The 13,343-nt window shown below is 40.5% G+C and overlaps 1 protein-coding gene across 1 annotated transcript in view; it reads right to left on the reverse strand.

Moving 5' to 3' along the window:
• ZNF385B (zinc finger protein 385B) overlaps window positions 1-13,343 on the reverse strand; it is a 449,758-nt gene that overhangs the window by 326,382 nt on the left and 110,033 nt on the right. Inside the window, exons 2-3 of the mRNA XM_037849744.1 lie at window positions 8,511-8,662; window positions 7,579-7,896 (exon numbers count right to left, since the gene is read on the reverse strand). Of these exons, the coding sequence (XP_037705672.1) occupies window positions 7,579-7,894 (316 nt within the window). The 5' untranslated portion in view covers window positions 7,895-7,896; window positions 8,511-8,662. The remainder of the gene's footprint in view (window positions 1-7,578; window positions 7,897-8,510; window positions 8,663-13,343) is intronic.

The following is a 13,343-nucleotide window of genomic DNA, read 5'->3' on the forward strand; positions in this document are numbered from 1 at the left end:
AGAGAAGGCACGACCCTGCCAGCACCTTCATTGTGGACCTCTAGTTTCCAAAACTGTGAGACAATGTAGTGGTTTGAAGCTGTATGTACCCCCAGAAAAACACATTCCTAAATTTAATCCATTGCATTGGTGTGAACCCACTGTACGTAGGACCTTTTGATGAGGTTTCTTCAGTTAAGGTGTGGCCCAGCCCAATCAGGCAGTAATCATCCTATTACTTATATGCCTATTATAATCCTATTCCTTTATAAGCGGAATGAAATTCAGACTCAGAGAGAAAGCCACAGGAAGCAAGAAGCTGAAATTCAACAGAACCTGGAAGAGAAGGGAGAAACCAAGAGACACCACCATGTGCCATGCATGTGACAAGCTAAAGGACCAAAGATCTCCAGCAGCCAGCCCCAGAACACCAGTTTTCAGGGAGAAAGCATCACCTTGATACCTTGATTTAGACTTTCTTTTAGCCTCAAAACCATAAACTAACAAATTTCCATTGTTTAACCTGACCCATTTCATGGTATTTGTTTGCACAGACTAGGAAATTAGAAGAGATAATAAATTCCTGTTGTTTAAGCTAACTATGGTATATATTATAGCAGCCCTGGTTGACAGTTCTTTTCCTTCAGTACTTGGAAAACATTGTGCCACTTCCCTCTGGCCTCTGTGATTTCAGACGCAAAATCCACTGCCATTTGAACTGGAATCTCCCTTTAGGTAATATGTCATTTCTTTCTGGCTACGTCAAGATTTTCTCCATGTCTTTGGTTTTCAGAAGTTTAATTATGATATGCTTGGAGTGAATTTCTTTGCATTTATCCTCTTGGTGTTTGCTCAGCTTCCTGATCTGTAGGTTTTTTTTTTTTCCCTTAAACCAAATTTGGGGAGTTTTAAGCCATTAGTTCCTCAAATATTCTTTCTGTTCTACTTCTTTCTATTCTCATTTGAGAAGACTAGATTCATATCCAGTGATAGAAATATTTGGACTTTTGTTATTGTCTCACAGGCTGTTAGGCCCTGTTTATTTATTTATTTATTTTTTTCCAGTCTATTTTCTCTCTGTTTTCCAGGCTAGACCAATTATACTATTCTGTCCTCTATTTCATGGATTATATCCTCTCTTATCTCCATTCTACTACTGGGCCTGTCCAGTGATTATTTTATTTCTGCTATTGCATTTTTTTGTTCTATAATTTCCACTTGGTTCTTTTGTATAACTTCTATTTCTTTGTTGAGATTTTCTGTGTTTTTCATTTGCTTCAAGAGAACTTGCAATTTATTGTTGGAAATTTTTTATGATGAATACTTACAATCCTTGTTAGATAATTCCAAAATCTGATGCATTTTTATGTTGTCATCAGTTGACTGTCTTTTCTCAATCAAGTTATTATCTTTTTGGTTCTTGGAATAAGGGTGATATTTTATGGAATCCTACACATTTTATCTATGTGTTAGCAGAACTTGAGTACTATTTAAATCTTTTATCTTAACAGACAATCATCCTATTTAAAATCAGCACCTAGGCCTTAGCCTACTTTATCAGCTGTGGTTCCAATGGCAGTTTAATTCCGTCTTTGGGGTGCTGTTTTGTGCTGCTTGGTTTACCTAGTGCTGCTGGGGCACCCACTGGTCCCTGTTAGTGCTGATGAAGGGGTGTCATCAGTCCAGGCCACAAGGTGACTCTTGGTGGGAGAGAAGCACGGTGGAATTCCTCTTCTGATGACTTCCAACCCCCACCCCTCCACTGCCCTGGTACCTCTGGGCAGAGGAGGAGGGCCTCAGGCCTGTGGGGACAAAGAGACTTCCTGGACTGGGCCACCTGCTGTGGCTGGATCTGTCTTGCTGTTTCTGCCCACCTATCTCATATCTCTGGGCAGAAAAGAAAAGCCGTAGGCCCCATGGGAAAGGAGAGTGCTTCCTCTGGCCACTTATTCTTGGCAGGGCTCTCCATCAGTGGTGTCACTGATGCCAGAGGGACTCTCATTTGATCAGGTTAAGGAATGAGCCTACCTGGGCTGCATTCTGTTTCTAGGTCAGAGGTCAGGAAACATTGGGTCTAGGTGTCTTCTCTTAGATGGGCTAGGGGTTGGGGACACAAGACACCCTACTGCTGTACAGTTCTTCTGGCTCCTCCTACCATTCAGAGTTCTCTTCTGGTTGTCTCTTACACAATCTCCAGAATATAATAATTATACTTTGTAGGGATGAGCAGGGAAAAATGGGTCTCTATCATCTTGTCAGGACCAGTAGTCTATTGTGAGTTTTCAAGAGCACACTGGCACACTGGCAGTTACATGAATCAAGTTTCAGAAGAGAAATCAGACCCCACTCTAAGCAATTCACACAGAGGGAATTTAATACAGGGATTTGGTTACACAGGTGCAAAAAGATCTGAGAAGCACAGGTGACAACAAATGGAGGCAGAGATTAGCAAGAGAAAGGAACCACTCCTCTCCCAAGCATGAAGCAGTGTTACCAGAGCCCAGAGGCGGGATCACCCAACAGAAACTGAAACTGAAACTGGCAGACCCTTCCAGCAGAACTGGAGTCATAGGTAAATGCAGCCTGACAGACACAACACCCCAGATAGAGGGAGTAGGACAAATACACTGGCTGCTTCCTTCCTTCTACTCTCCAATCTCTTGACAGCCCCTTGCATGGGCTAAATGTAGTAAGGAAGCCTGGGCAATATAATTAGTTTGCTTCTGTACAGAGCAAAGCATTAAGCAGGCAAGGAAGGGATAAAAGAAGAAATAGCTATTATCTGATTTTTGTAGTTATTCCATGTCTTTGATCAAATGACTTTAAAATGTGCTTCAACGATGAACACAGATTCCACACTGCACAGAAGGGTCCAAATGCACAATGTATTTTCTGATTTTCAATCCTCACTTTTATATATTTAGAGTATCTCCTTCCTGAATTCTATACTGAATTTCACTTTTAATAACATAAAAGGGGAGTGGATCTCAACTACAAATTCAGATTTAGAAGAAAGTTGAATGTTTTCTATAATGAACATAATTCCTAGTACAAACCCCAACCCATGTGATGATAGGAATTTAATGTCAGGCAGTTTGGAGTGCCTCTTTCCCCAGAGTTGCATCTATATTTGGCGTGGGGGTGCAGAGGGTGCTTCCGGGCTCACGTGGTGTCAAGGCACAGGTAGGAAGCATATAGCCTGGCTGTCATTTCTGCATCTGCTGAGAAATTCTCATTTCCATCTGGTATTTGGTCATCGGTTCATGCAGGCATTGCAGGGTGCTCCCTTGTTCCAACCTACAAGGGCTCTATGGTAAGCTTCACTTCACTTATGCACACAAAGGAAACATTCTCCTACCACTGCCTCAATCCAGGCTATAGGAAATGATGCTTCCTGCCCCTCTCAGAGGTCCCTCTCTGGTTCCCAGACTCACCCAGCAGTCCCTGTGCTCGCTAAGCCCACAGGTAATCATGAGCCTGCCCTGGCCTGCCTGCACCCCCTTCCTGGGGGTGGGAACACCAAGCTCTTGGGATAAATGTGCATGACTACCACGCCCAGAACCTCAGACCCATCTCTGGTTTCTGTTACTTCCACTCACCCACCAACTGAGACAAGCTGCCTAAGCTCTCAGCTTCCTCTCTATTCTCCATTCTGCAGCCTGGAGTGTTCTTACAATGAATAGGATTTGGAAAGGCATTTTGCTGCTACTTATCAGGATTCCCTCTCTCAGGAAAATAAAAATTACATTTATAAACTTACACAGATGGAGAGAGAGAGAGGGGTTTCAGGTGCATGGCAGGAATCCTCCTGTCGATCCAGAAGCTGAGATCTAAAAGTTCTGGGAGCACCTGGAATCTAAGAACTGTCAGGGATTAGAGGCAGCCACTTCACCATGGGGCTTTTTGAGGGTATTGCTTATTCAGAGAAATAGCTCAAGTCTCAACCACCATCCTGTGCACCCCATTCCCACCCCTGCTGACCCATCACTATAGAAAAAAGACTGACAGAGCAGAGGGGAAGTAACCTTTTAAGTCAACAGTTCCTAGGAAGGACATCTCTATTATCACATCATTTCCCTTTTGGAGAAGAGATGGGCTATTTTCCTCCCTAAACCAAGAGATGGGCAAAAGGTGAGACTGGCATTCTGTTCCCCAGCTGGGTTGGTCAGTGGACTTGCCATCCTCCCCTGTGTTATCTGTAGAGAGACATCCCTTCTGGGGACTGAATTCCATCCCCCATAAAACATGTTCAAGTCCTAACTCCCTGTCTGGTGGCTGTGGAATCATTTTTAAATGGGATATTTCAAGATCCCATTAAAATGAGACTGCGCTGAACAAAGAGGGGCTTAATCCAAAATAAGTTGAGTCCTTATAAGCAAAAGAACTTTGGATATAAACAGAAGCCACAGGAGGAGACTGAAGGAGAAAGACTGCCACATGACAGAAGCAAGCCACCACCAGAGTGCTACAAATTTTGGAGAAAGCAGGGCCTGCTGTTCCCTTAACTTTGGACTTCTAGCCTCCAGAACTGTGAGACAGTAAATTCCTTGTTCAAGACAACCAGTCTGCGATATTTATCATAGCAGCCCTGGCTAACTAAGACCCACCCATATTTCATTCCACAGCTCCTGTCTGGGCCTGGCAGTTCCCGGTTTTCAAGAGGTATGTTACAAGTCAGATGGATTCTGCAGATGCCCACAAGCCCCAAGAGCTGGTACGTAGATGATAGTAGAGGGACCGTCAATGCCTACGATACATGCTGTGGAGCAAGGCCTGCGTCCTTAGGGTCTATTAGGAGCCCCTTGTGGCCCACAGTGACAGCTAGAAGCAATCACCACCCAAGAACAGAGCTGCAACCTTGCCATGGCTGTCCAGCAAGGTCACCTTTGCCTCTGGACTGCCACCCCAGTTTCCCCTGCCTGGGGCTGAAGGGCAGGGCAAGGGATGCAGAGTGAGAGACCGTGACCCCGCCCTCCACTCTCAGCTCCAGAGTCTGTCTAGCCAATTCTAAATTCAGCTATAAGACAGATAGTTTAATAAATAGAACAATCTTCTAAACCAAAGAGTCCTGCTGAATATCAAAAGTGAGAAGTTATGGGATGAGAGAGTATTCAGGGAGCTGCTACTCAGTAGGAAACAAGTTTGATACATCAAAGCTGAAGTGATTAGAAGAGTAAAACCATGTCAGGTTTGCTCTTCAACGAACTGAGACCCTATACAGTAGCTAGGCAAGCGTGTGCACACATAACAGCACTGAGGTATATTTGGCTTTAAGTCTGTTGTTTCACTTAGCAGTCTATCATGGATGATTTCCCGCCACTCGATATTCTTTGGAAATATTTTTAATGACTATGGTTTGTATCATCCATCTTATAAATACATAATAACATATTTAACCTTCTTCCTATTGGACATTCAGGATACGTCTAATATTTTGGAATTGTAAATTATGTCATAACCATCTTTGTAAATACATCTAATTTCTATTTCCAAGGAGAAGGAGATATTATTGTATCTCCTTTTTTTCAAATGAGAAGATTAATGCTAACCACTTTCAGAGGTTAAGTGACTTGCCTACCTTATATACTAAATCCAAGGCTTCTGAGAATTGATAAATGACTATAGTATAAATATATGAAAATTATACCCATTTTTATATATTAATAAATTGTGATATATTACACGATGAGCTGTTTTATTTATAGATTAGAATCACGCTATTCTATAAATGTCTTAGCTAAACATTAGGCAATTTTATTAGCGTGGGAGAACAACTGAGATATTCATGAATTGGAGCTCTATTTATATGACTGTTTTCAAAAAACCATTAACGTTGAGACTGTGTGCCTTCATAGCAACTGTTAATGACCACAAATATATTACAGCACATAGATCTGAATTTTGCCATTATTGCACTGCATAGTAGGAAATGGCAGAAACATAGTGATTAAGAACAATGGCCTTGCTCTCAGTTAAACATGGTTGGATCCCTGGACTTGTCACTCCTATGCTGTATGAACCTGGACAAATGATTTTATCTCTCTGTGCCTCAGTTCCTGCTCTGTAGTTTTGAAATAATTACTGTAGCTATCTCAGGGTTGATGAGAGGATTAGAAGAAAAATCCATGCAAAGTGCTTAGGACATGGCAAGATAGAAAATGCTTAATTAATGTTAGTTACTATTATTACTATCTGTTAGAGGCCTCATGTTAAACACAATTTAGGCATAGATATTTGGACTCAGATGAAATTCAAACCTTTACTCAGGTCGTTATTTGATCTGTAATTTAGGTATGAGATGCTAATCAGTTGTTGACCTAACACTAACTATACTTTCAATACATAAATACAGATATATTCATGTATCTGTGAATCATTATAATAATTATAAATAAATAGAAAATTGAAAAATAATTTTTTCGCTATTTAAGTGTGTCTCCTATTTCATGTGAGTTCCTTTAAGTTCTTTCACAGCATGTTAAGTATTGATTGGAGAAAATAGTTCAAAGAAATTATAACACACACTGGGTAAAAACTAGTTAGGCTTATCTTGAAATATAAAAATCCCTCTTGTTATTTATAGCACACACACACACATTTTCACTGGAATGTAACACGAATCATGGTATAACTTCACAAAATCAAGAACCAGGTAACAGCATCGAGTGGAATTCCAACAAACAGCGTGTCTGTATCATCTCGCGTCAGCTCGAGGCCTCTCACTAGGGCAAACACTTGCTGGAGGGGAATTCGGAGTTCTTCCACCAGATTTAAGAGGAGGCTTATCTTATCCTGGTCTCCCAGTATAGACTTTTTATAGAAGTCTACAACATGGATAACAGCAAATTTCACATTTTTCTTTAGTTCTGTCGGAGTGAAGACGTCCAAGGACCAGCAATGTGGAGGAGGAAGAGTTGCCCAAGATAAAGGATTTGAAAGAGTGTTGAGAAGGCAGGGCAGATGCAGGAATGCTGAAATTCCTCAGCTTCTGCCTCCACCCAGCCTGCCAGGAAAGGGTGAGAGGTACTGGCTGCTACTGTCACTGCCTGCTCCTGTTGGAACACAACCAGCACACTGCTGGCACCCCAATAAAAAAATATGACAATTCTAACACTCAAGATTAATGCTCCCTTCCTGAATGCTGAGATGTTATAAATAAGGCTGTGGCTTTTTATATACTATCCAGCAGTATGCTATCCAACAGGAAGCAGAAGAAGGAAACCCAAGAAGACCTAATTTTCCAGCGAGTGGGAAAAATTGACATCATTGATCCATTCTAAACACATTTCAAAATACATTAGGAAATAGTCACATAATATGAGGGTACAGAAAGACTATGGCTCAATATACAAATTGTGTGTGTGTGTATATATATATATATATATATATATATATATATATATATATATATGAATCAATATATTGAGAAGTGACAAATAGCTCCTAGGTTTTACCTGTAGGGAAAAGAGCACATATTATTGTGGTGGTAGTTTTAAGGCGAAAGACCAGTCTTGCCCAGAGGCCTTCATCATCTGCTAGAACAGAACCATTTTTCCCATTTCCCAGCAGTTAGATGGAACCCGGGGCCCTTCTGCCTACCTGTGCTGGCGGTGGTGCCGGGACTGGCCAGCAGCGGCCCTGAGCCCTGAGCTGGAGGTGGGGGCTGCCCATCACTCAGCTGCTTTACTCGTTTGCGGTGGGATTTGCCATTGTAATGGACCTGCGCCTGGGCTGCAGAGTTCAGCTGGATGTTGCACACCTCACAGAAGGAGAACAGAATTTTCTTTTTCTCTTTACTCAGCTGCTCCTCTGGACTGTCATTCTTTATCCCCTTTTCTTCAAATCCCCGTAGAAAAGTTGCCATATTCATAATTCCATCTTCAAGGTAGTTGTCAGGGCTTAAGGGGTACTTCATACCTGGGAAAAAAAACATACAAGTCCTTATGAAATTATATGTTCCTTCTTATTTTCTAGTACAATTACAATTAATTTTCATGGTATGGTTTAAGCTACAAGTTATCTTATCTTCCTACTTTCTATACCACTCCCACCTCCTACTCGTTTTGCCCTTTTAACTCCTGCCTGTTCATGAGATCTTAGCTGGAGCATCCCTCTCTCCAGGGAACTTGTTCCAACCCTGGAGATGAGGCAAGTCCCCCGTTACCTGCTCCCATAGTGCTATGTGACTCCCCTTAATAGCACCTATCATAATGTGCATTTCACACGCATTTGTGCAGTTATTCGCTTTATGTCTGTCTCCCTGCTAGAGTATAGCTTAATGACGACAATGATCCCCTCTCTAGCTATCCCTTACGCTGAGAACTGCTCCTTTCATACAGTAAGCATTCAAATATCTGTTGAAGGAAGGTAGGAATAAATGACGTTATGAAGCAGAACTGTGAAAAGTTATAGGTATAGACACAAATGTATATACATTGCATACACACCTACACACATACAAACATAGACATATATCCTACCCTGGGCAGAAGAAAACAACAAAGGCCAAAACACAATATGTCTGAACTTACATTGGGTTGTGTTCCAAAAGCCCCTTTATAAGTCTGCTGCTGGTAATTTGGACATATTTTCTTATGAAAGTTGTGAAACAAATGGCATTTAGTTTTCCAGGTTAGCCCATAGATATCAATTTAATCTTTGATGAAGTTGATACATAGAACATCTGCAATAAAAAATAACAGAAAGACAATACTATGGTAAACTAGCAATTGAAAAATAGAAAGAGTAAAGCAGAATATCATTTTTGTTTAAGTCCTGATTTTTTACTTCATTTATTTAGAGAAAGGTGCAGAGTGACAGATTATAACTAAGTGTAGCATTCAAAGGGGACGTTTCAGAACCTCAAGGACCTTAGATGATGAAGATTGCCTTAGTTTTTTATTTCGTTTAGTCTTACTTTAAAATATATATAACTTATACAGATATAGTTTCCTCTCTTATTTAATACCAGAATTGTTGGTATTTTCATACTTATTATGATTATAACAATGTTTTGGTTTTTCAACTAGAATAAAGAGCAAGATACTCACATAGAAGAAAGGTGGAAGCAATATTTGGGGAACAGTTGGGCAAAAATGAAAAGGGTACACATAAGAAACACCTGCTGAGCAGAACAGTACTGGGTCATGACAGATAAAGGAAGGATTATGGCTTGTGAGTGATGTCTGCCTGTGGGAAAAAACTCAGGGGGTCAAAGGATTTCGGTGCCATATAAAAGCTATGTTCAAATACATTCCTCTGTGTTTCCTCTTAAAATACTAAAACATATCATAAGAATTCACTGAACTAATTGATGAATGAAGCGATAAAGTTTATAATGAGGTCACCACTAATATATTATGCCTTGTGTAGGCAGCCAATCCACTGAAAGACAGAAGGAAAACTAATAACTTTTTAACCTCACAAAGCCAGGTCAGGTACCACATCACTGAATCACTGAAACCTAAGCATTATATTTCAACTCAAGCAACCAAGATTCTTGACTCAGCTGAGGACTGATGATCTGAAAATTTAATCTCTTTGGAGGCAGCTGGCCTTGTCTGTGCTTCCAATTAACACACGGCGTTTCACAGAAACAGGGCATACTTCATAGTGTTCCATTTTAAGTTTTGAAAACGAAAAATTGACCTCTTTGGTTGTATTATCTCATAGAAGATAAAGCCCGCTTACCGGCACTTTTCTGATTGCCATTTGTCCAAGAAATAAAGTATATTTTAGATTTATTTAAATATACATATTTTAAATAGGAAGAAAGGAACCATTAAAATGAAATGAATGGCTAGTCTAGAATTTTCCCGTAACTGCTAGAGAATACCAGTATACTTCATAACCTTTCACCCTGTTTTACCTACTCCCAGATTTATTCTCACTTGAAGACGAGCCCCCCAAACCTCCAAAGTCATGTTCATGGGCCATGCTGGGAAGGAGGGGAGAAGGGGGAGTGTGTGTTATGTCCACTGAATCCCAATTTACTAGTCCTAGTTTTGGCCTCACCAGACTTCCTCCCCTCCCAGGGGAAAAACAAGTTCAGCTCCTATTAACAGCCAGTTGCACCTAGAGGATATTTAGTTACAGAGGTCATGGCAAAAGGACCTAGAGGTAGTGGAGAGACAAGACATCAAGAGCTTCAACCTCACTTTTGCTCTGAGATGATTTAATTTCTAGGATTATAATATGTGCGGATGTGATAACATTTATAACATCAAATTTCTAGCTAAGAGGAAGGTAACAGTGAGCTTAAACAGAAGACAAGAGAAAAACCTCACTTTCTATTTTGAAGTTCTTTATTGGACTAGCTTAAATTATGTTTCACTTGCATAGGGTGGAAGGGATTACAGGGGTATCTGATTTCAAACAGGGCAGTAGACAGCTTTCAGCTTCCAGGTGCCATTAAAGCTAAGAGGCTAAGAGGAGCCAGGACAACCAGAAGACATTCTTTAGGATATTTTTATATTACTTAATCAGATTAGGTGGCCAATAACTTAACATCTCTGAGAATAAGATACACTCGTGCTGGTCAAGGAATGTAAAGAGGTTGGTCCTTGGGTTGCTACGTTTAGGGAAAAGACCCGATGGGATCCAGACTGAACAGTCAGGGAATGCTTAAAGAAGTGATTATAAATGACCAGGAAGCAATGTGTCAGAAAACTTCTCTAGCCTAACAATCTTCTTTAGGACCAGCTGTGACCTGCATAGTTATAAATTTTTTTTTTTTACAATAATTTGAAAATAAACAGAAAGTTTGATGCAGAGGTAAAGATACCTCTCCTATATACCTGGAGGAATACATTCTTTAACACAGAGTTTCTGCCTCAGATGGAGAACGTGAGAAGAGATTCCTACTTCCACATAAGCATAAAAAAGAATCTATCCCTCTTTCCATGGATTTATTATCTCATTCTCCAACTCAAGTCAGTCAGTTTAAAATGTCCCTAATCCCCATTCACTCCTTAACCTCCAACAACCTGGCTTCCAACTCCATTCCAAATGTGATGTTTCACTTTGAAAAGTCAATATAAACACTTTTTGATTGCCAAATCCAAGATGGCCTCTCTTCACGCTTCATTCTTCTTAACCACCAAACAGTCCTCACAAGGTGTCCCTCCCTAGGGTCTCCTCCTACCTCGGCTCTCCTGAAGTATTTTATTTGGAAGCTAGCATGGCATCCCACTCTTGTATTATCAAGTGATTCATATAGCTTGACTTATTTACTCACTCATTGCAGTAGATGCTTACTGACTGTTTAGGCAGAGGGCTGGATGCTGGGGAAATAAAAGTGAACAGGGTAGATGGGAGGCTACCCTGAGGGGAGTCTATAATCTAATTAGACCTACAGAAAAGAAAACAAAAATTACAGCAGAGACTGATAAATGTGGTGGGTAAGTTTCCATTTTCCTTTCTTGCTAGATTTCAAGATCCTTGAGGACAAGATTATGCAATATTCATTTCTGTATCTTCAGTATCTAAGATTGTGTTTAGTATAAAGTAGGCACTTAAATATTTGCTGAATAAATGAATGCACTGTTTGTGTGTATGAATAAATGAATGAATGGTGGTGTGTGTGTGTGTATGTGTGTGTGTGTAGCACTGGTCCATAGTAACCAAGGTTTATGCCTTCCAATAACATCAGTTTAGATGTGGGCTGTGGACACAGCTGGTAGCATCTTGAGGTTTCAGGAACAGTAATAATAGTACATCTCCAAGGAAAAAATGCCACCATTCATCTGCAAACTAAAATCCCAATTGTTTATAACAAAGCCTTTCATTCCTTAACTGAAAACAAAGTTTAAAGTTCAAATCCCATTTGGGTAGGTCACACCATGACATGGACACAATATTTCCCACATCCAAGGGATATCAGCTCTTTTCTGCAATCAGCTTTCTCAGGAATGGAGCACTGCGTATAGTGGGAAGAGTTGGGTAAAACTTCATGAAGAAGATAAAAGGATACAGAGGAAGACTCAGGACCCCGACACTGGTTCTTGTCACTGCACTATGTTGCCAATGGCTGTTCCTGACTCCCAAACTTCTTCGTCAAAGGAGAGTAAAAAGCTGAGTTCTTTGGTACCAGGCTACAAACAACATGCTTCCACCAAATACAGAGTTTGCAGGGAAATTAAGAGATCAGTGGAGTATGTTCATTTTGGTTTATGTTTCAGTATTTATTTTACATTAGAAACCAAATATGGAAGGACATATTCAATTCAATTCAGCAATCATTTGCTAAACACTTACTATATATAACACACTATCCTTGGCCCTGTGGTGGCTGAAAAAATGAATAACTGGGATGCTTGCATCAAAGAGCTTAAAAATAAACTGGGAGATGCAATCATTCTGCTGCTCATTGTTTGAAAGAGTGACTATAGGGAACTCTTCGAATAATAGTCCCCAAAGTACTCTGAAGATACTTCTGCAGTGTTTTAGCTTTATTATATTAGATGGAAATTATTGCTTAGTATTTGATTTTCACTAAACTGATTGTCTGTCTCATTTTATTTTCTAAGTACCTACTGGAACTTTGCTGAGTGCTAGTGAAATAGATTACAACAGGTGCTCTGGCCTAGGGCGAATCCCAAGAAAATTTGATACCAATGGCTGAATAAGAAAAACCGTCATTTTACAGCTTCTAGTAGGTTGTTTCCCTTGAGGAAAAGATTTGAATTCAATTTGGGGAGTATGCCACTCCAACGTTTTGGGGAAAACACTTCAGAGGTTCTGTGAAGGTCACATCAAGGTAAAGCCCAGACTCTCTTCTGTAATGGAGCCCTTGGACAGAATATGGCTCCAAGACCTTCATACACTTTGAATAATCATATGAAAGATATCTTCATTGTGGCACAGTTGCAGCTCTGTAGATTATCTGTTCTTTTAGAAAAAACTAACAAATCCTGTAGGTGGATTTAAATTGTATTGTCCCTGAAAGTCAATGTTAGATACTAAGAGATGAGGGTGCTTTCTTCTAGAAGCAGTTTACCAGAGGAGATTACTAGAGACTGGAGTCCCCAGGCAAGGCACAGACCTCTCACCTTAGAAAGAACGGCCTGGGGTTACTGGAGTGTAAACGGGGTTATATACTGTACAAATCCTATATCTGGGGTCATTACAGATTGAATACCCAATTTGGAAGCAGTGTGGATGCTGTTCTGAATTATCCTAAGGACTAAAGAGAGAGACCACACCCCTGTGGATGGACGTAGGATTGTCACAAAAGGGAAGAGATGCTTCCACTCTTAGTCTTGCCAAAAGGTAGGAAATGGACAATCAGCAGGATCAGAGTGTGATTGGGGGGAAGGGGAGAGTTTTCCTGTCTCTGGGCCAGGAAGAAAGGAAGCATGTAACCC

This window comes from Choloepus didactylus, chromosome 9 (assembly GCF_015220235.1).
Source record: "Choloepus didactylus isolate mChoDid1 chromosome 9, mChoDid1.pri, whole genome shotgun sequence".
NCBI lineage: Eukaryota > Metazoa > Chordata > Mammalia > Pilosa > Megalonychidae > Choloepus > Choloepus didactylus.